Source organism: Pinus tabuliformis, chromosome 7, assembly GCF_031772625.1.
Source record: "Pinus tabuliformis cultivar Carrire ecotype Pingquan chromosome 7, CPIR1, whole genome shotgun sequence".
NCBI classification, from domain to species: Eukaryota; Viridiplantae; Streptophyta; class Pinopsida; order Pinales; family Pinaceae; genus Pinus; species Pinus tabuliformis.
The window spans coordinates 1385352184-1385377495 of record NC_142293.1 but is presented as its reverse complement, the minus strand read 5'-3'; the positions used below and the strand labels follow the sequence as shown (position 1 = coordinate 1385377495).

Sequence of the window (25312 nt, the reverse complement as noted above, 5' to 3'; positions counted from 1 at the left end):
CATTTCAGCAATTGGATCAGCGAGATTTCACGTGGGGTTTACTTAGCTTGCATAGCAGGCCCAGGTTCTATCATTCCTTGCCATTTATGTACACCCTGATTTCTGTATTAATAAAATGGCTCAGTTTCTTGTGTATTTTTATGTGCATGCTTGGAATTTGTTTATTGTTGCTGCTTCCTTTTAGATGTCTCTGTTATTTGCTGTAAATTTCAATTTGGGATGTTACAATTGCTGTCTCTGCACAAAAAGATTCGGCACTTGTAGCTGAGGCATTCTGCCTCCAATTCCCTGAAGTTTCTTTATTACCCTGTTGTCAATGATAACCCATTTGACTGCCCAGCAAACAAAGCAATTTGGCCTAGTGGATTATGTGAATTATGGGCTGCTTAAATATATATTTATCTTGGCTTGGCTATTGCACAAGGTGATTGTAGTTTTAAGACAGAGAATGCTGCTATTTAGTAAGTCTGCTCCTGGAGAGAAATCTTTTACCCAAGAGTGATTCTCCTTCCATTATAGAAGTTTCCCTTTTAATAAATTGATCTACAAGATAACTACTGTTGCCTCCTTCAAAATATGACATCTTAGCCTCTATCATATGACAAATTTAACACCCATAAATAAAAAGGCTGGACCTACCTTGCACTAATGATGTTGTACTCACAATTTATAAATACCTCATTATTATAATTGGTCCCTAAGATAAAACCTTTCGTTTGGATGAACTCGGTTCTTGGATCAATGAAAACCACGGCCCTCACTTTAATATTCTTTATTTCAAATTTGTTCAGACTTGCATACAAAACAGCGATCTCATGAATAAAATATGCCCTGCAAAACAAAATAAATCTCCTGACAAAATTAAAAACCCAAAATTCTCGCAAACCTATCTTGCCAATCAATATACTCCAATGAAAAATCCACAGAGATTCCTCCTTAGATTGGCTAGGGTTTATTGTTTCAACACCGAAACCAATTTTCCATAGGGATAGGGTTTTACCCCTTTCTTAAGCCACAAGGGCTCAAAATCAATTAAGGGAAAATTATCCATTCACACACCTAAAGAATGATCTTGAGCTCCCTTTTATACTCTTTGGTCATGCCAATACGATGGGTAAGTATTCCATGGATACCAATACCATGGGTAAGTATTCCATAGGTGCCAATACCATGGACAAGTAAATACATAATAATGTGACTTTATAAAGTTCGCCTTGTTCTCATAGCCAGATTTTAATCTAATTAAATCAATGATTTCCCCTGTAGTAATCACTTTGGAAAAGGACATGACATTGTGTGATGATTCTCATTCAATAGGGTATGCTTACATTGAAATCGGTTAGTCATGAGAGTATATTAAATTGAATGAATGATATTGAAATGTTATGAGTCATGACACATGGGACAAACCAGATGTACGATATTGACATCATAATATGATCTACGATTATGGATTTTTTTCTCCATCAATCTGGGCATTTGAAGGGATGCACTGGCAGATTATTTGACTATATATTACAAGGAAAGTGTATTTTTTCCAGTCATTATCAATCTGATAAATTGCTTTGAAGTTTCACGAATTGGAAGCAAACCACCTATCTCTTCTTGGGGAGAGAGAGTTTGAAGCAAGCAATTACTATTTGCTTGGGAGGAAGAAACCCTAGTTGGTCTAAGGAAAAGCTTGTGGGCTCCTCCTTGCTGCCCCAGAATATCTGGACGGAGGGTGACTTAACAGCTTAGCCACAATAGCAGCTGGTAACCCTGGGGGGTTCAGGTTGGCTTGAATCTGAGTCAGACTAGAGCTGAAGACCTTACAGTGAACTCTGCCTTGGAAAGATCCATTTGAATTGATTGAGCTAACCCACTGTGCTCCCTGTTTATGCACTTTTATGAGTGGTTCGTATATTAAGCTCATAACCACACTAGTCTACTAGAGGAACAGGGAAAATCTTGTATAAAATGATAATATTAAAAGATTTTGCAATGTTATTTGTTCCAGGGTCCACCAATTTTTAAACTCAACAACAAGGCCCAAAGCCATGACAACAAATCTCATCATGTCATTTGTGGGAGTTGAACCTAGGTGTGGAGGATAACAACCGTTCCTCCCAACCACCCCAGATAATCCCGGTTGATTTCCATGGTCCACCATATCACACATAGCCATTTAAATACCTTTTCTTTACATGAAATTCATGGTTTTAAAAAGCATTATGTTCCAACAAACAATATCTGAATAATCTTCTTGTTTCTAGGAAATTACAAACACAGTTCGTTGGGTTCTCAGCATGAAATGTGTGGAATTCTGTCAAGCTCTTCAACATTGTTATTACGTTAGAGATTTTCAATGAGGTCTTCATTCATGGCATACATGTTAGCTCTTTTAGCTTGTGAATCATGAACACTAGAAGGCTCCTTCAACATCTTGGTGCATTGTTCTAATGTGATTATGACTGTGCAGAAAATTAGTTGAAAACAGATGGCTTTGGGAATTGTACAATTTTTCTTCATCTATGTTTATTTGGAGAAGTATGTTGGAATGCAGTACAATCATTAATGATGCCTTCCTCGAAATCTTTCTTGGACAACCGTCATCTAGAAAGAGGAAAATTAATGTGATGTTCAAAGAAGTCTAACTTTAATGGAGGCATCAATCAATGAGTACTATTGCCCTCTTTTTATAGCACCCGAGAACGTAAAAAGGAGAATATCTTTTCTATTCTTGTCTATGCTACTTGTTTGCAAGGCTGTGAGTGGGCATTTACTATCTGCAATCTTTTTTCTTGGTGATATTTCATGCATTCTTTTCAATTTGAAAGAGTCTCATATTTGCAGATATTGGGTTTTTTGGTGGCTTTTTGTCTCATTTAAAATAATTTCAGGTTTGGTTATTTTTTTTAAATCAGAGCTTGATATGGTTGTTTTCTGTTAGTTCTGTTCCAGCCGACAACAGATCAACATTGGTGTCTATCTGGCATGAAAAGGGAGTTACTTCTCGGTCTTTCATATTGGGGGAGGTGCTTCTCATTTTAAGGCCACTTGTATATGCGCTACTTATTAGACGGTATGGGCTTGGAGCTTGGAAGCCTTGGTTGGTGTCACTGGCTGTGGACTTAACTGGAACAACTATTATTTCTAGATTGACATCACCAGGCCTGTTAAGGAATGGAAGAGGTTATTCATTGTCCAAAGTAGAGAAAGAAGAGGTGAGATTATTTTTGTGCTTTGGTTATTAGATAGCTGATAATAATGAGTCATATATGTTTAGAAAGTGTGGCAAATTAATGCTACAAAAGAGCTTTAGAATTTTTAAAGCAGAAATAATTCCAAGAGAACCATAAGGGGATTGGAAGTTTGAACACCACCGTAATTTCAAAATTATGAAACTTATGCAAAGAAACCTAGATGTTATTAATGGTTCACATCAATGAGCTGTAGTATCTGCTGCAGCCAGTTAACTCATTGCAGAAGCCATCATAGTTTAATATACACAACTATTTTGGGCCTTTTCAGTCTAAAAAGTATTGAAGTTCATCTTCAGGTCAGCACGAGGAAAGAAAAAGAAATATCTTTCTTAAGAAACTCAAAATTCCCTTGAAATACCTTGAACATTTCAGAACTCAATGTTGATTGTAAAATTCATGATTTTTCACTGCCACAAAATGTAGGAAAATGATAAAAAATTTCAAAGATTTTATGATATAAATTAAAACTCTTTCAACTACTAAGCTCACTTCAAAATTTTACTAATAGCAGTCATGATTACTTAAGGTTATAATTTAGAAATGCTTTATCTGCTAGGAGATGAGCTGATAAGTTTCCATACAGATAAAAAGAAGACAGTTGCTATGGGCATTCTATGTCATGAGAGACCCTTTTTTCAGCAAGTATACGAGGTAACATTCTATGCTCTTTATGCCAAGCTAATGAGGGTTTCCCAAAGCCAGATATTGGTTCATCAGCATTCGACTCATATTCGGCATTTGCAGGCATCGGCTGGAGTATTTTGAGCAACTGTTAAAGCCTGTTCCTGTAGTAGGAACTCTAATAGGTAGTACATTTGTGTTTTGGTTTAATAGCTATATTTTCATTAACAACTAGGAGTATACTCAACTCTATGGGTTCAAACTTGGACTGAATCAGTCAAGACAATAAATCTGGCTTCTCACCATTATATGGTATTTTTTCTGTGTGGTTGCAGCAAAAGCCGTAGAGCTTCTTGTTGGTGTCCAAACACGCTATTCGTACATTTCAGCATCCTGAGAAGGGAAGTAAATTTGATTGATGATCTGCACAATCTTTATCAATCTGTAGCTCCATACATAGTGTAGGTAATTGAGCACTTCCAATGTTTTTAGTCTGCTAAGTTACTATTCCAAAAAATCCTTGTAAATAAAAAAATTCAGTACATTCTTGTACATGCTATGAGCTTCTTTTAACTTTTTATTGTTTCAGGCTTTAGTCATATATCTCTTTATATATTGAAGATGCCTCTCTATATATGTTATATAAAGCAAGGTCCTAGTTTCATGGCTGCAAATTGTGTTCTATTCTGGTAGCAAATGCTATTTTGGCCTCGTGGATATCATAAAAATCTTTCCTTTCATTCGACATCATGTGAGATATGCTGGAGCATGAACAAATGTTAGAGGGTAGGTATATAAGACAATATTACAGCTAAAAGCTTTGCCGACAACATCACTTTTTATTGTAACTTAATATTTTTAAATGAATCACTTAGCCTTCTAAGCATGTAAAGTGTTGAAGTGTTAGTGCTTTCAATAAAATTATTCAATTTTCAATGTAAGGTTTCCTGCTTCCAAGATGTCTTAAAACATTCTATCTTCTGCAGATTGATTCTCCTTTAGCTCAATGACTGGAAACCGTGCAATGACCATATGCTATGAATTTTTCTTAGTCTGTTAGGTGTATACACAGGCTGTTGCTTAAGAAAATGACTTCGTTATGAAACAAATGGTTCATAAACCCTGTAAGAGTATTTTAGACCGAAACACAAATGAATGCACAGAAAGCACAGACATATATATTGAAATAATTTTATATATGAATAAGAATAATTGATATGAATGTGATGATACAACTGAACAATTGGATCTCTTTACGTAGTGTCCAAGTCTTAAGATGTGTGTCACAACGGATGGCCTGTAAGTGTTTAATTAATAATAATTAATAGTAATTATATATTATAACGCTAGGTGCAAGTCTTGGGTGTCTTTGACGGCATAAATACACCCCTCATGGTGTGACATCTTAGCTAAAGGGTTAATAAGAATAATTTCCCAATTTTTAAAAAATATTACAAGATTATCTTTTATTATATTATAAACTATGTATTATATTGTTTAGGTATATAACCGGCTCTCTTGTCTAGGAAAGCTTCATTTTTGACGCAAATGATGGAATGAAATGAAATGACAGTGAAAGATTTAAACAAATTTGATTTACTGTAGAAGAGTCAATATATCCCTGGTCAATATCTATATGAATAATCTGTTGATAAATTTCTCAAATGGGACTTCACTGATTGCGATTTTTGTATGTCTTTGGGAGAAAGCTGTACTGAAATTCTGATTCTTTGAAACATAAACAAAGTGCTGTCTTTTTTGATGTTGATAAGTTGACTAAATAACATGACGAGTCTTGTGATTGGGAGGAAAGTATGGTTCCCTTGTAGAGTGCTTTTTATCGATGTTGATTTTAGAACATTTCTTATTATTCTCACGTCATGAATTGATCTCTTCCTTAGATACTTAGGTCTATTTGTCAGTTGATAGCATTTTTGTTAATGACAACACTTATATTTTTAATTTTGATTGATTTTGTAAAATTTACTTTATCCCTAGTTTCTATTTTGACTGCTGAAAACATTCTTGATTTAATTGTGTTAGTAAATGTTTCCTTGTCAACTTTAGGAGTTGATATTTCCTTGCACTTTGATCTTTCAATTTCAGTAAACATTGTTTGACTATGACTTGAATGATTTCCTTGTCCTTGTCCAACATAACTTTGTCAAAATTTTTCTAGAGATCTTCCATACTTTGTTGTGTTCTTGATAATTTGCTGCTTGACATTTTAAGCAATCAACTTCGTAAGTGAGGTAACTGCTTTCAGATCGTAGTTTACAACTTTATTGGGATTGATTATATGTTATTTTTATTATTTGTTAATTTGTTATTTCTTCTGACTTCCATTTATTTCATTCGAAATTCTTCACATTATTACCTAAAGTACATTTCTCTCATGAGTGTCATGGATTCTATAAGACACTTGTGTCAACTTTTACTTAGTGGGGACAGCCTCAATAATCCCTTAGCTTGTAAGTGAGATCAGGACTTGGGGTCTTCCAAACTTTGAAAAAATAATTTATATTCACTTCACCTTTTTATTTATAGGACGCTCATGCGTGAATTTGGAATTTTTGACACTTTGATTTGAAAAATTACTTGTAACTCTTTGTATACACACACACAAAACCCAATGTTATTAGAATTGAATTTGGCCAAGGGATAAAGTGATTACAGTAGAAATAACTGAAATTGAGTTGAAGAATTAGTTTAACAAAAAATACATGTTGTGATTTTCTAAAAATATGTATATATTCATGCATATTAATGAAAATTCAAACCATTAGATACCAAACATGCAAAGTTTGCTCATGTATATTGCATATAACACCTTTTTTTTTTTCAATTTAAGTCTTTTGGGCATGACAACGAACAAATGGGTTGCTTCAAGATGGAACTGGCCTGTGTGCGGGCATATATGTATATACATACATATCTACACACACATATAAAACTTATATATACATACATACATACATATATATTTGTGTGTGTGGGAACCTATCTTTTTAGGAATGCTAAAGTTTACACTGTGAAATAAGCTTGACCCACCTTTGCACTCATATGTGAATAATAGGGTTTGTTGGTACATTTCCAGTTCCATACAATAACATGCTTGAAGACTACATCAACAATTGTCAATATAACCAATAGCCACATCTTACAAACCCAATGTAGGGGAGGAGCATGCCTACCTAGCTTCATTGCAGGTGGAGGGAAATTTCTGTTCTTGTTTATTTCTTACAAGTAGTATAAACACTGATGCACATTTTGTTGGATAGGATGAGGTGCATGGGGTTTTTGTAGATGAACCAAATAACAACTTCTTTGGATAGATACCACTACTTGATATTATGAAGTAAGTTACCGGTGAAGAGATAAACAATGAAATATAGGTCACAATTATTTTAATCTTTGTTGATGGTTGCACGCAACACTTCACATAGGATGACTATGTTGGAAAAAGTAACTATGTTCGGTCTTCAATTATGTACTTGAGTCATTATGTAATGTACTTGTCAAAAGAATAAAGAAAATAATTTATTATTATTATTGTTGTGACTTATTAAAGCATGGGTTTCATGCTTGGGTCACCATGTTTTAGGTCAAAGTCCTCATTGAGGACTTCTAGGATTTATTATGAGTCTATAGAATTATTGTACATTTAAAGAGACCTTTCTTGGGCTTTTGAATCATGTAAAAAGGTTAAGTGTTGAGTCAAATATGAATTATGTGACCTCCACACTATGTCGGACTAAGAGAAGATCAAGTCAGCCTAAGGACCCATTTGATCCCACAAGAAGCCTATAAAAGGAAGCACATCGAATTCATTTGGATCATCACTTCTCATCAAGTTCGAATTCTCTCTACTGGGCAGAAGTGTGAAGTAGGTAGCTGGGAAAGTATGTTGTTGGGAAAGCCTAAGTGAATGCGAGTTTGGGTGAGACTAAGGAGTCAAGGAAAATCAAAATTTTGGTGTGGTCTCTCTCTGTTTCGTGCTCTGGATTGGGAGATCGAAGGCTTCCAAGTTGGATTGCTGCTGGAAGCTATTAGCTGCTGCATAGTCGAAGTTGCTGGGAAGAGGTCGAAATTCTAGAGGCTGAGTTGGTGTGGAGGGAAGGTCTGGTCTTGGTCTAGGGTGAAGAGTCTCAAAGAATACTATTGAAAGGAAGAATTACTTTGATTGGGTTTTCCCCTCGAGGGGGGTTTTGCCCTGGCATGTGCCTACATCTTGTGTCCATTGTTTTATGTGCTGCTGCTTTTGGTAATTGCTTGATGAACTAAAGAAAGAAGATATAAAGAATCGTAATAATAAGAAACATCACAATTAATTATCAAGATCAAGAAAATCTTTACTGCCTTTCTGATTTTCCAACATGGTATCAGAGATTTGGTGAAGAAAGAAGAAAAAGGAAAATCCATTCATAGGCACTATCTCAGGGAAAGAGTCTATTATATTCAAGGAAGATGTCTAACTCAATCAAGGGTGAGAAAAAACTTGAAGGAGCATCTAACTTCAGATCCTGGAAGAAGAGGATTGACCTAATCCTTGAGAAGAACGAGGTGCTAGACTTGGTTAAAGGAAATGCAAAGAAGCCTAGAGAAGAAGCCAATGATATCGACAAAGTGAAATTCAGGGATCTAGAATTGGTGGCTATGACTCTGATGGTAGAAGAGATAAAAGAAAATCTTGTCCCATTCATAGCTAACATCGATCATGCTCAGGAGATGTATGAAGCCTTGTCGAAGCTGTTCGCTATTAAGAACATTGGTCAAGTAGTAAGTTTGAAGAATGCGCTGAGGAATACGAAGATGACTAAAGAAGATGCTGTGGCAATCTTCTTTGTGAAGATAGTTAGACTCAGGTATGATCTCTTGGCCATCGATGGGATTGTTACGAACAAAGAATTGGTGATCACTACTATATTAGGATTGCCACCCTCTTGGGGTGCATTTGCTTCAGGTCTCAACAGTTGGAAGCTAGCTCCCACCTTTGAAGAATTATGGACGACATGTAGTCAAGAAAAATTAAGGATCTCAATGGTTGCCGATCCTGAAGGAGTATCAAATGCTTATGTTGCTCATTATAAAGGAAAGAGATCGAAGGGACCAAGGAAGAAAGTTGACATGTCTAAGATAGAGTGCTATCAATGTCATAAGAAAGGTCACTACAAGAATGATTGTCCCGAGAATCCAAGGAATAAGAAGAGAGGAAGAGATCAAGTCAACTTTGCTGAAGAAGGAGACTCAAAGAAAGTCAAGCCTGAAGAATTCGACATTAGGGACTTACACTATTAAGTCATTTGCTTTACATAACTTGTTTTATATGTTTTAGAATTTATAGGTTTTTAACATATCTTTGGAAAATACATTTTTGTATTACTTTAAGTTTGTAGGTTTCCCTCAAGCTTTGGAGGGAGCTCCCAACAACTCTCAAAGATAAGTATCTCTTGTCTTTTTAGTTTTGGGTTCATGTACTCATTTAGCTTTTATTATATTAAATACTAATCACCTTTCTCCCCCTGTTGTCTTGGTTAGGGAAAACATCTACAAAGAAGGAGGATCTCTCAAGACAAGGTTTGTCAAGAAACAAAGGTATGCTTTGAATACATTGATTGAAAGGATTACTCTTTTGATGATCTAACTAACTCTGTTGTGACTAGCTGTATTGAATCTTAGTGATTCTTGTTCGGGTGATGTGAAAATTTCTAGTCCAAGGAACCCCTATTGCAGCAAAAACTGAAATTACTTCAAGTTATTTTCTGAATACTGAAGTAAATTACTTTTGCAGCCTACACTATAATTTCTGATTACATGAAACAGAAAACTGAGCCAAGAACAAGATACATAGGACACAATTATTTTTGGACAAAATAGTCCCCGGAAAAACCCAATGTGGGAAAACCGGTGCAACAACTCTGAGGGTTTTCTATTATTAAAACAATAATTCTGAATGCAACGCTGGTTGCCCTCCTAGCAAACCAGTGATAGAGAAAATATAATGGCAGAAAACTGAGTGAGTTTTACCTCACTTCACCCGGCAGATTCCGGCTGATCTGGCAACAAAACTGGCTAACCCCGAGTATCTTTGCGCTGGCCCTGCGTCAGCCTTATAGGCTCTGCGTCAGCGCTGCGTTGTCTCTTCTGCCTCCTGTGTCAACCTTCCCGGCTGTTTCGGCAGTTCCCCAACAGTTCCGGCTTTTTGCGTGAGGGCAACTTCTGCTTCTGCGTTGGCCCTTTTGGCTCAACGTCAGGCCTGTGTGGGCCGAGACTAGCCCAACGTCAGTCCTTCTAGGTGTTACGTTGCCTCTACGAGCGTCTCTCCGCCTCTCTGTCCAGTACTCCCGAACTATCCCTGCTCCTCTGTTGCAGAATGATACTCAGTTCGAATTCTCAGCTTCCTAGCCCTAGAAATCGAACTCCAGATCAATTCGTTCTCTCCATGTGTGTTTCTAAATGAACCCTAGGTCTCCTTCTTATACTTCTCTCATTGAGACTTCAACGACCGAGATTAAGTCTCTAATCAATAGCTAAGATTAAAACTTGACTTGATCCGCCTTCTAAATCATTCTCACCCATATTTTGATTAATACTCATTAATACTTTAATTTTCCCAAGTTTAGACTGAGGAACCCCATTAAAAATATTAATTAACCCCATTAAAAATATTAATTATTTTAATAAAATACAATTCAGGTGGAATTTCACCAAACAGTTTCTGGGTTCTTTAGAACTCACGTGTCTTAGCCTCTCCACCAATTTTCATGGCTAGAGCACATCTGATGCTACCAAAAAACGAACACTCCCTCTTAGTGAGGAAAGTGCTCTAGCAACAATGTCCAACTGCATGTTGCTCTGTCTTTGAAGCATCTCCTTTTCGCATTGTTGCTGCCACCAACACTGTGCTGCTGCTACTGTACTGCTGCCCATGACACTGCCACTGCCACTGCTGCATCTGTACTACAACTCCCTCTCAAATGTTGCATCTGCTATGCTGCTAGCACTGCCACTGCTAACACTGCATTCGTACTGCAACTCAGTTGTTGAGAGAAGCAACTGAAAAACATCCAAAATTACTGAACTTAACTATGTTCAACATAATACCATGAATGTTGGAATCTGACTACTACTAGTCTCTGACCCTTTGAATCTTCTGCGTTGCTGTTGACTTCTGCACTGTGCCATTTGCACTGCTGCCAACCTTGCTCTGTGTTGATCAGTCTCTGGTCTTAGGCTACTGCATCTGTCTCTCCAAACAATCCACTGCATCATCTGACACTAAGTCCATCTCGCTATTGCTGAATCTTAGGCTCCCGTAGCAGGTGATGATCTAAGAGGTGGACTCCTCAAGGATCCTGCCCACATGTAGTCCTCCCGACTACAACTCAATATCGCCCCATTTCCCTCCTGGAGATGCGTGGGCACTCATGGCAAACTCATCTTCGTCAATCTTTGCTGGAGCAACCTTAGGATCATGTTTCTCATCCTTATCCTTTTTCTTCAAAGGATACTGGGATGCAAAGTGGCCCATCTCGCCACATCTGAAACATTTCACCTTCAAAATGGCATTCCGCTTCTTCTTCTGCTGTCCCTTTGATGCTAGAGCTGTGTTCTCCTCCTCCTCCTTGGTCTTTGTGCCAGTCCCACTGCGGCCATTGAGGTTAACCTTAACTAGGTCCCTCCTTAATTCTTCCCATTGAAGAGCTGCCCACATCTCCTCCCATGAAGGTAGTCTTTCCCTGCCCAATATACTTTGGACGAAGACTTGCCATTCATCTGAGACTCCATTCAGGGCCGTCCTCACCATCGCGGTAGACTGAGGAGTAGACCCCACTGCAGTACGCTGGGCTCTGGTGTCCTGAAGACGTTGAAGATAGGAGTGAAGTCCTTCTCCCTTCTGCATCAATGTCTGCTGCAACTTTTGTTCTAGGTACATCTTCTGCTGTTCGGAAGAGCCTTCATATAGTGAAGACAAAGCTTCCCACATCTCTCGGGCTGTATCTTTGCCCTGCAAGTGTGAGACCACATGATCTTGAACTCCATTGAGTATGAACCTCTTCGCCTTCCCCTGCTCGGCCTTGTACTTCTTCTTCTGATCATTGTCAGTAGGAACAACCACAACACTCTTGACGTAGGCTTCGAGATCGTACTCCTCCAGAACAACTAAGATTCTGGTCTTCCATATGACATAGTTGGAAGCTCCTTCCAACCTATCCTAATCTCTGAGCTCATGTGATGCCATCTCACCCAAACTGTCGAATTGACTCCTTTAGTCACTGCTCAGCACTGCTGCCCGGCAAGTGAGAAATTCAAACTTTTGGTGAGAAAAGTTCTATGAGGAGAAAATTTCCCTTCTATGTGTCTTCGCTCTTTTCCGACAGATTTTTGCCCTGGAAAAAACTGCGCCTTTCAAGCACTGCGCTGAGGCTCTGCATCGCTCCCTCTGCCTCCACAAACTCGTGAACTGGAAATCGTACCTTTGTCGACTCTCTCAGAGAGAGATTTCCTCCGAATCTCTGCTTCCTGGCAAGGACTGCGTAATCCCTTCAAGGGGATTCAAATTGCTACCAAGTGCAGCTTTTGGCCTCTCTGCTCAGCGTTGGATCTGCTCTTCCTATTTCAAAATCAATCCTCTGATACCATGTGAAAATTCCTAGTCCAAGAAATCCCTACTACAACAAAAACTGAATTTACTTCTCCTACTTGATTTTAATATACATTATCAAGTTATTTTCTGAATACTGAAGTAAATTACTTCTGCAACCTACAATACTTTAATATTTGATTACATGAAACATAAAACTAAGCAAAGAACAAGATACATAGGACACAATTATTATTGGACAAAATAGTCCCCCGAAAAACTGAATGTGGGAAAACCGGTGCAACAGCTTTGAGGGTTTTCTATTATTAAGCAATAATTTTGAATACAAAGTTGGTTGCCCTCTTGGCAAACCAGTGACAGAGAACATATAATGGCAGAAAACTGAGTGAGTTTTACCTCACTTCACCTAACAAATTCTGGCTGATCCGACAGCAAAACTGGCTAACCCCGGCTATCTCTGCGCTGGCCCTGTGTAGGCCCTACGTCAGCCTTATAGGCTCTGCGTCAGCTTTGCGCTGTCTCTTCTGCCTCTTGCGTCAACCTTCCTGGCTGTTTCGGCTCTCTGCGTGAGGGCAACGTCTACTTCTGCGTTGGCCCTTCTGGCTCTGGTCAGGCCTGCGTGGGCCTAGACTGGCCCAACATTAGTCCTTCTAGCTGCTGCATTGCCTCCACTAGTGTCTCTCCGCCTCTCTATCCAGTACTCTCGAACTATCCTTGCCCCTCTGCGATAGAATGATCACTCAGTTCGAATTCTCAGCTTCCTAGCCCCATAAATCGAATTCTAGATCAATTCGTTCTCTCCGTGTGTGTTTCTAAATGAACCCCAAGCCTCCTCCTTATACTTTTCTCGTTGAGACTTCAATGACCGAGATTAAGTCTCTAATCAACGACTAAGATTAAAACTTGACTTGATCCGCCTTCCAGATCATTCTCACCCATATTTTGATTAATATCCATTAATACTTTAATTTTCCTAAGTTTAGACTTGGGAACCCCATTCAAAATATTAATTATTTTAATAAAATACAATCCAGGTGGAATTTCACCAAACAGTTTATGGGTTCTTTAGAACTCATGTGCCTTAGCCTCTCCACCAATTTTCATGGCTAGAGAACATCCGATGCTACCAAAAAACTAACAGGTGATTCATCTCTTGATAAATCTACCCACCCCATTCATATTCTTGATTGACTATGTAGAAACCTAGACAGGTTCTGGAAAACCCTAACCGAAGGGTATTCTATTGTGAATGTCTGAAATCCTAAAAGTTGATTAGGGATATTGTGAAATGCTAGTTGAGTTTTTATTGATGATGTCATGTTTGGGATTTTGGTATGATTGGGAAATCCTAACTTGCTATGGTTGAATGATAAGGTCTAAAATCCCGTATCCTTTAAGGTTTTGTTAATATAGGGTTTGCTATGTTTCTACATTGGAACCCTAGCTCATTGGGGTTTGGTGGAATGTGTGAGCAAGACCCTTACATTGTCTTAGAAATGGTTTTCTTGGTATGAGTGTGTTTGTTGGATCAAACCCTAGTATAATCAAGATGAGGGTATTTCTAACTCTTATTTGATATGGTTGTGAAGTTGGGTTTGACTAACACATGATATGAAATGTATTTTTCATGATGATAAAATCTAGGCATATATATAGATATGTCCTTTTGGTTGAAGTCCTAAGTTGCTCTAGGTCAAATGTATTTATGATTTTGGACATATGATATACTTATGTATGGTTATGAATTCCTAGATATGTGTGCTGACCTAGTCATTGATGGTCATGAGTCTTAGGATTTAATGTAAATCCTTGTCTGAGATTCTAGGATGATGATATTAGGAAATCTAGGGTGTTGTAGCCAAACCGTAGTGAAGTTAAATTGTCTAGTATGTGACATCTATCAAATGATTGCTGAAAATGAAAATCTAGGGTTTTGCAGTTAAATCCTAGTAGTGACATTGTCTAGTATGAAATGTAACAATCTGAGATCTATATATTTAATGATTGTTGAGATTGTGGAATTTTAAGGTTTTTGGAGTTAAACCTTAGTCAAAGTAAAATCTCTGAGGTATGATGATTTGAGATTTGTGTAAGATTGTTGAATTTGTGAAAATGGAATTCTAGGGTTTTAGAGTTGAACCTTAGTCGAAGTAAGAAATCTTTGATGAATGTTGACTATATGATAGTTTGAGATTTATGAAAGATTGTTGAAATTTGAATGTTTGATATGATTGATGATTGATCAGAAATCTAGGGTTTGCAACTAACCCTAGTAGTAGTTGGTCATGTTAGTCACTGATTGATGGTTGATTGAAAATCTAGGGGTTTGGAACTAACCCTAGTGGACGCTGGTTGGGTTGTGATTGACTTTGATTGATTCGTTTGTATAAAATCTAGGATTTGTATGAATCCCTAGTGAAAAGTCTAGCATATGTATTTTCAAAGGTTGTTAGATGCTTTGTAGATCTATATGAATTGTTTCTAGGGTTTGCTATATGTTGTAGTAATTTTTGTCATACGTTTGGAAGACACATTGAAACCCTAGATGGAGTGAATGTTGTTATGAAGTAGTTGAGGGTGTATAAAGTCCCTAACAAGATGTTGAAGAGTATATGTCTCTTGTTTATAATTAAGTCTGGGTATCTCATATGAATAAATTTGAAATACTTCTGGGATTTTTGATATGGTTAACATCATGCTTCTATAGATTTGGTTGTACTTGCTATTGAAGGTGTGCAACTACACAATCTTCAACTTGGTGAAAATGCTCATTGATGTGATAAGCATGGTGGGGATGATGATAACTCTGATAAAATGGTTGGAAGCCACGAAAGATTCTTTGATGTCAAAAGAAGAAGTTGATCTCCTGGAGGAAGCATGAATAGAAGAGATGTCCTTAAGACTAAGAGGGAGTTCAAATAAAGAGGTGCTCCCTGGTTGAGAGGGAGGGCATAGCTTGGTATTAATTGAAGAATGAATTTTGGAGGATATGTTGCTGCATGTGAAGTAGGAAGTAAAAAATATGATTGAGGAATCTTCTGTCCAAGATTTGGTTGATAGTCCTACTATGGAAAGAGGAGAAGCAACATCAAGTTGTCTGTAAGACCCCAAAGGTTTGTATTTGATTATATACACGTGAAAGTATATTATTGATTGGGGTTGTGTTTGTACAGGTGAATCTCTCGAAGGATTTGATAGCATGCTTGTTACCAATCAGTTTGATTGGGAGAGAGTGGACATTCTTGATCTGCTGGATCTAGGGATGTTGAGGCTTTGTGAGTGAAGCATTGTCTGGGCAAACATTTGGTTGACACTTAGTGCTAATGTTTGGATCCTGAAGTTGGAAAGGTGGTGTTGATTATTGAGCTCTATCTTGGATACACACCTGGATTTTTTGGGTTGGTGGTTAGCAAGTAAACCTGATGATACCTAGAGGGGTTGAAAGCTTGAGTCCACCTTAGTCCCACTTGGATAGATTTCCCTGGTTAGGAATCTAGTCCATGGCATTGCGGTGCCTAAATTGTTGAGTGATTGGTTGGATAGATTGCCCTGGTCAGGAATCTAGTCCATGTCATTGCAGTGCCTAAAAGTTCTTCATGTTTTCATATAGTTTGAGATCTTTCATTGTATTTGTACATTATGAATACCTCCCTAGTTAAGAGGGAGTGTTGGAAAAAGTAACTATGTTCGGTCTTCAATAATGTACTTGAGTCATTATGTAATACACTTGTCAAAAAAATAAAGAAAAGAATTTTTATTATTATTGTTGTGACTTAAAGCATGGGTTTCATGCTTGGGTCACCATGTTTTATGTCAAACCCATTGAGGACTTCTAGGATTTATTATGAGTCTATAGAATTATTGTACATTTAAAAAGACCCTTCTTGGGGTTTTGAATCATGTAAAAAGGTTAAGTATTGAGTCAAATATGAATTATGTAACCTCCAGACCATGTCGGCCTAAGAGAAGATCAAGTTGGCCTAAGGTCCCATTCAACCCCACAAAAAGCCTATAAAAGGAAGTACATCGAATTCATTTGGATCATCACTTCTCATCAAGTTCAAATTCTCTCTACTGGGCAGAAGTGCGAAAATCTTGTTGCTGGGCAGAAGAGCGAAGTAGGTAGCGGGGAAAGTCTGTTGCCGGAAAAGCCAAAGTGAATGCGAGTTTGGGTGAGTCTAAGGAGTCAAGGAAAATAAAAATTTTGTTGGTGGTCTCTCTCTATTTCGTGCTCTAGATTGGGAGATCGAAGTCTTCCAAGTTGGATTGCTACCGGAAGCTGTTAGCTGCATAGTCAAAGTTGCTGGGAAGAGGTCGAACTTCTGGATGCTGAGTTGGTGTGGAGGGAAGGTCTGGTCTTGGTCTAGGGTGAAGAGTCTCAAAGAATACTATTGAAAGGAAGCATTACTTTGACTGGGTTTTCTTCTCGAGGGGGGTTTTGCCGCGGCATGTGCCTACATCTTGTGTCCATTGTTTTATGTGCTGCTGCTTTTGGTAATTGCTTGATGAACTAAAGAAAGAAGATATATAGAATCGTAATAATAAGAAACATCGCAAGTAATTATCAAGATCAAGAAAATCTTTACTGCCTTTCTAATTTTCCAATAGACTATAAGGTTTTTGACATAAGAGACCCTTAGTGGCAACCTCAAAAGACTATGTGCACCCTAAAGAGGAACCTTGTTAAAGCTTAGATAGAGGGAAATTACATGTCAACAATCTTCAATACCACGGGAAGAATTTGTTGAAGAATGTAGCTAGGTTCGGTCTTCATAATTGTACTTGAGTCATGATGTAATATATTTATGAAAAGAAAGAAAAATAAATTTTATTATTAATAAAATTGACTTATTATAGCAGGGGTTTCATGCTTGGGTCAATTATTTTTAGGTCAGAGGCTCCATTGCAGGCTTCTAGTGTTTGTGTCAAGTGTCCTTGTCCATGTCATAATGTAAAGAACCCTTCTTGGGAATTATTTGTCAAGAAAGAAATTTATTTTATATTAAAATGAGTCTTCTAGGCCTCCTCCACTAAGTCGGCCTCTTTACTGGACAAGTCAGCCTAAAACTAGGCAGTAGAATCACTATATAAAGGCAGCAACTCGACCTCATTTGTTACTCACTCACAACAAGTTCGATCTGCAGTAACTGGGCCAAGAAAAGGCCCAAAATTCGAGGAAGGAGGAGAAGAAGGATAGCAAAGGAGCACTCTTTCAAGCATAAAATTCAAAATTCTCTCTCTCTTTCCCACACATGTGAAGCTGTGTAGTTGTTGGAAGGGGGCCGAAATTCTGCAGTAACTAGGAGGCCAAAATTTTGCTGTAGGAGGTCGAAATGCTGCAACCGGGAAGTCGAATTTCTGGATTGTTGCTGGGCTAGAGATGCTGGATAAGGAGAGACTACTATATCATCTTGGAAGGATGACTTGGTGGAGGAGGAGGAAAGTCTGTTGGTCTAGGGTCTTGGTCCATCTCAATTTGAATTACTGAAGGAAGAGTTCTTGACTGGGTTTTAGCCTTGGCTGTCCGCCTACATTTGGTGTCCCTAGTCTTCATATTTTGTTTTGATAATTGCTTGTTGAACTAAGATAAAAGAAGAACATAAGAAAGATACAAAGAATTCAAAGATATCACGAGTAATTAGCAACTAAAGAAAATCTTTCTGCCTTTCTGATTTTCTAACATGGTATCAGAGCTTGGGTGAAAAAGAAGGAAAAAGATAGGTTTAAGGCTCTATTGAGGAAAAAGGAGATCAAGAAAGGACATTAAAAGGGGATCACATAAGAAGACAAGGCTACTATTTAAAGGAACAATGACAAACTCAATGAAGGGCTCAAAGAGGATGTCTGCAATTGCTGCTGGAGGCAACCTGTGATTTGGGGCCTCAAAACTCCTCCAAAAATTCTGCAAAATTGGAGATAGGCTCCTCTATTCTAGACCAACAAAACCCACAAATGTTTTGGGCTAATTCCGACCTTCTAGAATTACCCAAAATTGGTGCTAATTCTTTTTTCATTGGTTCTTCGTCCCTCCCAGAGAATAGCTACTAGTTACCTCTGATTCTTCCCTACAAATGGCTGCTAAACTCTGAAATTCCTCCCTAGAAAATTAGGTCAAAATCCCTGCTTCAAATGATCTTCTCCTTGTTGTAATTCTGGCCCGTGAATCCCTGTCGGGAAAATTATTGCGCTGGCCCTAGAAAGGACGGATTTGACTCTCCCTATAGCAGTTGTTCCCAACCTTGCTATCTACCACAAAAGCTTGTCCTCCCTCAAGAATTATTTCTCCAAATTCTCCACCTGAAACTCCCTTGGAAACCCCTCAACTCAGTGATACGAATTTCTGGCCTTGCGTCCTCCTTTAAGCTCGAACTAGTTGAGATGATGTCTAAACAGGCTCACAATGTCTAACAATCAACTCTCCAATCAACTCTGAATCTCTCCTAGGGTGACACTCTTAGTTCACCAAAAGTGAGTTGGGATTTTCTACTTGGAAATCCCTGCTCTAAACAACACCAGTTAACTTGGCTAAATAACTCAAGCAAACTCTCAATGTAAGATGTACAAATAAAGAACCCCAAAAATTAGCTTGCTTTTCCTCTTTATTGCCGTTGCCCCTTCTCTTCCTTGTGGGTCTGTTAAAATTGGCAACTAGGGCCAAACTCCATGTGGGTCATCTCATTTATGGCAGCTGATATTTTTCTTGGATTCCTCTTGTCGAGGCTCGAGAGGTGTAGGATTGATCTAACGATCATCCGATTCCGACAAGTATTTATGGAGATATGAATTTATTTGTATTTACTAGACAAATTGTCAAGGTCGGCCAACAGTTAAATGTGTTGCACACATGCTCAATGCTTCATATAAATACAGGTGAGGTTGAGGCATTATTCACTCATCTCATCTCTCACATTCTTCTCTCTCTCTCCTTAGTCGATTGGGTTTACACAAGGAGCAACTCACACGTGGGAAGAAGGAGGACACAGAAGGGCAAGGAAGGAAGACGCAGAAAGGAGGACGTGGAAGCTGCAGGTGGTCTCTTTGACCATCGTTGACCAGCGTGGACATTTCAAGGCTGCGGTTTTGGTGTGTCTGTCTCTCCTAGGCAGGCCTCAAATTCTGGCACACAAACCGAGGCATTCTGACCTCTAGTTTGACCAGCATTGACTGCCCTAGTTTGTGGCAGCAGGTTGACTGCGTTTGACTGGGTTTTTCGGACTGTTTATGGGCTGCCTCTTCTTGCTATTGGAGGCCTAGTTGACTGGGATATTGACCAAGTATATTGGAGGTCATTTCTATCTTGTTTGACCAGCTTTGACTTTGCTGGTTAGGGTTTGCTGCTGCTGTCCTAAAATTACAGATTTATGTATTTGTACTATTTCTCTCTCTGCTGAACTATTGAAGATTATAGAAGAATTGATCAAAGGGTTTCCCCACATTGGGGTTTGTCCCTGGCTAGCTGCCACATCTGGTGTCTCTTGTCTTGGCTTGTTTTTTGTCGATCTATTAATGTTCTATCTGCATTTTACTATATGTTAATGTGATTGCTAAACAGTGGCTAATAAGAAGAAATTGAAGTAAACTGCTCTAAGCATAGAACATACCATAAATTAATAGGGTCCCACTAATTTGACCCCCCCTTGAGTCTTTCCCTCCTTGTGGATCGAATTCTCCTAACGGTTCGATTTCCCTCTTTGTGTGGCCCACACTACTTGCCAACCTTTTAATTTTTCATTTTCTAGTAAGTTGGTCTTTCTTCCCTTTGCAAAAATTAAATTAAGTTTCCTAACCCCATTTCTCCTAAGTCCAAATGCCAAAATTCTTATCGAGTATAAAAATTGCAAAATTGGGAATTCATCTTAGCTAATTTATTTCTTGGGGACATGACAGTCCTCCCCTTCCAAATGTTGCTTGTCCTTCAGCAACTGAAATGCTGGACGCTGCAAAATTTACTCCCCTTCCCAAGTGGCATCCTCCTCGGGCAAGTCTTTCCATCTCACAAGGAACTCCTTGATTGTCTTGCTCCTAAGCTTCCTTTCCCTTTCCTATAAGATAGCCTCCGACGTCAAAACCAAATGCCCCTCATCATCCAGGGGTGGTAGCTCTATAGTAGCTGTCAGTTGCTGCCCTATAGCCTTTTTCAGGCATGAGACGTGAAAAATGTTGTGCACATTGCTTCCTGGTGTAAGCTCCAACCCATACGCTACCTCTCCTACCCTCCTGGTCACCCTGTATGGCCCATAGATGCGGGGTTTGAGCTTTTTACCTCCCTTCTGTTTTAGCGTGGATTGCTTATATCGCTGAAGTCTCAGAAAAACCAAGCCCCCCTTCTCAAACTGCCTCTCTACTCTACCCTTGTCTACACAGAACTTCTACTGGTTCTGGGCAGTCTGCAAGTTGTCCTTGAGAGCTCTAAGGATGTCTTGGCTCTCCTGTATCCAATCCTTGGCCCCTGGGGCCCGACTGTCTCCAAAGACCATATCAACAAAAGTTAGTGCATCATAACCATATAGAGCACGAAAGGGTGACATACCTATGGACATGTGATAAGTGGTGTTGTAGCAATACTCCCCAAGGTGTAGCCACTTCACCCACACTCTTTGCTACCCGGTCACATAGTTGTGCAGGTAGCCCTCCAACCATTTGTTCACTATCTCTGTCTGGCCATCCGTCTGGGGGTGGTAGCTCTTGTTGGGTGTAAGCTCAGTGCCCACAAGGCGGAATAGCTCCTACCAGAATCCACCCATGAATCTGCTGTCCCTATCATTGACAATAGTCTTAGGCAACCCATGCAGCCTGAACACCTCCCTGAAAAACAACTCGGCTACCTGGGAAGTTGAGTACTTGCTTGGAATGTTCATATGTTAATTGATGTTCTGCAATTGGATTTGCCTTAAATGATCTAAGAATAGGTTAGCTGTTATAGGGATGAGTGGTCAGAAACCCATTATGATGCGACCTTTTATTCAATCCACAAAACTTCCTCCAAACTTCCCCTAGGTTTCTCAAATCAACCTTGAATCAGTGGCTCTAAGACATCTGAACTTTTCAATATACCTACTTAACCTTATTCCCAAAGATTTTAATACCTAATTTTGAGAGTTGTGTCCCGTGTTCTAACAAATATATACTTATTGAATGATCAAATGGTGGCAAGCACGACTTTCATCATATGCAGTTTCTCAATCTCCATAATTTATATAAGGAGGCTTTCTTTCTAATTTCAATAGATGTGGAGTTACAATGAGAAGAGCATTTCATTTCTTGATAGAAAGTTCAATATTTATGGGCAGGTTGGTTTTGATCAACTTCAGGTTTACAGTAAATTATGGTAAATGCAAGCATCTATCAATATTCAGGCTTTTTCTTTTAGATCGGTATGTCTCACTTGGCATGATGCAGTATGCTTTTTGCCATCATGGAGTACAAGAAAGCTGCATACGTTGTTTAATAGACTTTGTTTGGTCTGTATATGAGATCTTCCCACACAAAAACCAGAGAACACACATTAATGTAAAACAATTTACATGCTTTGTAACATGTTTATGCATATCAACTTAAACATAATTGGATACCTACTTTCTGAAGTATTTTTGTAACTGGGAAACTCTGGGAGTTTTGCATATATCCTAAAGCAGAATAAAGTACTCTGTCATGTATCTATTTGTAGATTGGCTTATAGGCAAGCTTTCAGATCACCAATTTGCTGTATTTATTTTTGAATGGTACTGTTGCAGATAAAATAGTTGAGATTATGCTACTTCCTGGACCATCTCTGAAGGGTTATTTCTCAATGCTTCAGCTGTCCTGAAGTATTTGCTTATGTTATTCTTTCTCAATTTATGAATTAGCACCAACTTCAAAGGCTTCAACGAAGTTAAGTAGGTTGGATGCCTGAGATATATGAATAAGGTTGTAAAATTGTAGCAATAAGATAGTTAGGCTGCCATCTGAAATTTTTAAGATGAACAAAAACTATAAAATGGAGATGTTGATCTCTAAAGGTGTTCAATATCTTGTTTTTCACCTGAGTTCTCAAACATTTCTGAGAAGAATAGTATGGCAGCATACAGCAGCTGGCTGGCTTGTGGATGGAATCAGTTAAATGCCTGCATGAGCAATGTTACACGAAGCCTGTTCTTTGTGGCACCGTTTCTGTATTCTGAATGATGAATTAAATATAATTTTCAGTAAAAACTGGGCAAAGGGAATCACGGCTCAAGATTTCAGAGTCAAATTCCCTGGTTTTTTTGTAGCATGTATATCACTGTTTATCTATTTATATCAAAATGTCTGTGTTATTTTGTTCTTATTTACGGAAACTAAAGTTTTCGTCATTTGTCTGTTTAATGGTCACAGCTCAAGGAAAAAGCAAGTATTATCTTCAGGGATTGTCTCGAGGAATTGTATAGGCTTTGCTACATTCAATATGAATTGATCAAAGTTTGGATGTGTGTGCAAATAGTTATTTGTATATTTATGTGGTGAGCCTTACGACTTTTGTGTGGTAGTTACATCCTCCTATATCAAAAGATTCAGAACATTTTTAGCGATCCTTGCTTGGATAGTCTTGTTTTGCAACACGAGTTTGGGAAAATATAAGCCAAGTATTCTGAGTTTCGTAAGTTCCTCCTTTCTTTTGCAATGCATTGAGGACTTTATTCTGCTTTTGGGAAATCCCTATTTAAGATAACCACCAATAATCTCAGATCCTATTGTACAACTGTAGTGTTGCGTCTATTTCTGGAGAAAAATAATTGAGCAGTAAACTAAATTATGCCAGAAAGATTTGTTGATTTTAGTCCAGCTGCCTTTTACTCGTTCTATTTCAAACTTGCATTTTTAGAGCATTCTATTTGGATATTTAAATACTATTATTCTGAGTATTGCTTTGATCAGCTGCAATTACACTGCATATAAACAAGAGCAGAGAGGATCTGGCCAGAAACATTTAAGAGTTTTTTTGGTTCTAAATAAAATCGTGTATGATTCTCTTCCCCAGAATATTTGGATGGAGGGTAAACCATTAACCACAATAACGGTTGGTAACTCCAAGAAAATCGACCAGATTTAAACCTGTAACCTTTGACCTAGTCATTGACAACTTATCTTAACTAATTGAACAAACCCTTAAAACTTTTTATATGAATATCTTTCAAAATCAATTCTATACACTAACAAAAGTTCTGTTACCATTTCTTTCAATTTATTATTATTCTTAAAACTAGCCACATTTGTTAATATATTACATAAACTATTATTAAAATATCTTATATTTCTTTCAATTTACTTTTAACTAACTGCATTTGGCAATACATTACATAAGCTAAATATCTTATATTTTGAAAACATGGAATTCGTTTACTGTTGCAATCATATTTTATCAAATAGGAAAATTTGTAGAAAATAACTCAGCATTTATGTTTTCCTTGGATTTGGCGAAAGCAGTGGTAAGGTACGTAAATGAACAATATATGTTTACTTTGGCTTGGTCAGTTTAAAGCGAGAATTTTATACATGTTATTTATAATGTGTTTTATTATTATTTTAATTATTTTATGAAGAGACATGATTATTGGTTTTACATTCCTCTGCGGATACCTATTGTATTTATTTGTATAAGTGGAAAATTTATTACATTATTTATTTAAGTATTGGTATTATAACTGATTTTTTTGCTTAATGGTAAAATAGGGGTGTTTAATACTTTCAGCCAGTGCTTTCCTCTTCGGGTTGTCTCATCCATGCAAGCAGGAGTCTTGCTTGTGTTGTATACGATACTTTTTAAAGGAGGCTCTGCGCATCTTGGTCGAATTGGGCAAAATTGATACCCCAGGGACATTGTTTCAGCTAAATTGCTTTCGAGTATAATGTTGGATATTCTTATTGTAACTTGGGTACAACTCATCATAATATTTCCATAACGGGGAAGGGGGACCTTGTAATGTCGTTGGTAAAATGGAACAACATTTTAAGAAATCTCTCCAAATTCTTGAGAATGAAATTGTGTCGATTGCATCTTTACGATGTGCAGGCTATGTTTGTGGTATCTTTGATGGGAAGTGTGGACTTTGCGATACTTCTTTTTTTAAACAGATTTTTTAAGTAATTCCTTGAGAGATTTTGAAAACTGAAAGCTAACTCTTTTAATAGACCAACATGTTTTGTGAGATCATGTGAGTAGATTGTTAATCAAAATGTTCAAAATTGACCACCTTTTTGACCACCTATATGTCCAAAATTTTAAGATATTTTAGGATACATGGTGATGTAATTCTATATTAGCATATTAAAATTTAAAATTTAGAATAAAATGAATATACATGAGCAAAGATGTATAAGAGGAAAACCATAAGTGTAAATGGTAGAAAGCATCAGTGATCAACAGAAAGTATTGTAAGAAATAAGGATCACACTTTAGATGTATAAAACTTTTCAAATTCCTAATGTTAACAAAGCTGCTAACATGGTAAATAAACTTGCCAGGAAGACTTTGCCTATTAAAATTGCCAGGAACGAGAAGCCATAAACTATCTAGAGGTGAAAATGATGTATCTCAAGTTTGTTTTACCACTCCTATACTAGTATCTTCATTAGACAAGGGATATATTAGACACCATCATATATCACCAAAGGTCCTGACCTCTAAACAAAAAATAATAAAAAATAAATGGTTCTTAATCATTTTTTCCTTGGAGAGTACAGTGCGATGAAGCTAATTGACATATTGCTAACATTTTGTACAATAATGATGTAATGAGTGTATCATTTTAGATAAGAAGAACAGAAAAGTTGATGGACAATGCAAATTCACTTAGAGAATTTCTTGAGTTATTATTCAACA

General features: G+C 37.8%; 1 protein-coding gene across 9 annotated transcripts in view; it reads left to right on the top strand.

The window, feature by feature from the left end:
- The window catches only part of SSE1 (shrunken seed protein (SSE1)), a 118742-nt gene extending 94250 nt beyond the window's left edge, over positions 1 to 24492 (top strand). For 5 of the 9 annotated variants that reach the window (XR_016267003.1, XR_016267005.1, XR_016267004.1 and 2 more), the window contains 5 exons: positions 2944 to 3206; positions 3829 to 3896; positions 3990 to 4051; positions 4202 to 4331; positions 22206 to 22780. Coding sequence is in view for 1 of the 9 variants with exons in the window: in XM_089459809.1 (XP_089315935.1) it covers positions 2944 to 3206; positions 3829 to 3896; positions 3990 to 4051; positions 4202 to 4263 (455 nt within the window). In the remaining 8 variants the exon portion in view is untranslated. Of the gene's footprint in view, positions 1 to 2943; positions 3207 to 3828; positions 3897 to 3989; positions 4052 to 4201; positions 4336 to 4455; positions 4653 to 22205; positions 22781 to 24162 lie in introns of those variants that run through there. The other 4 variants (XR_016267006.1, XR_016267008.1, XR_016267007.1 and 1 more) reach the window with 4 other exon arrangements.
- The last annotated feature ends 820 nt before the right edge of the window (positions 24493 to 25312 follow it).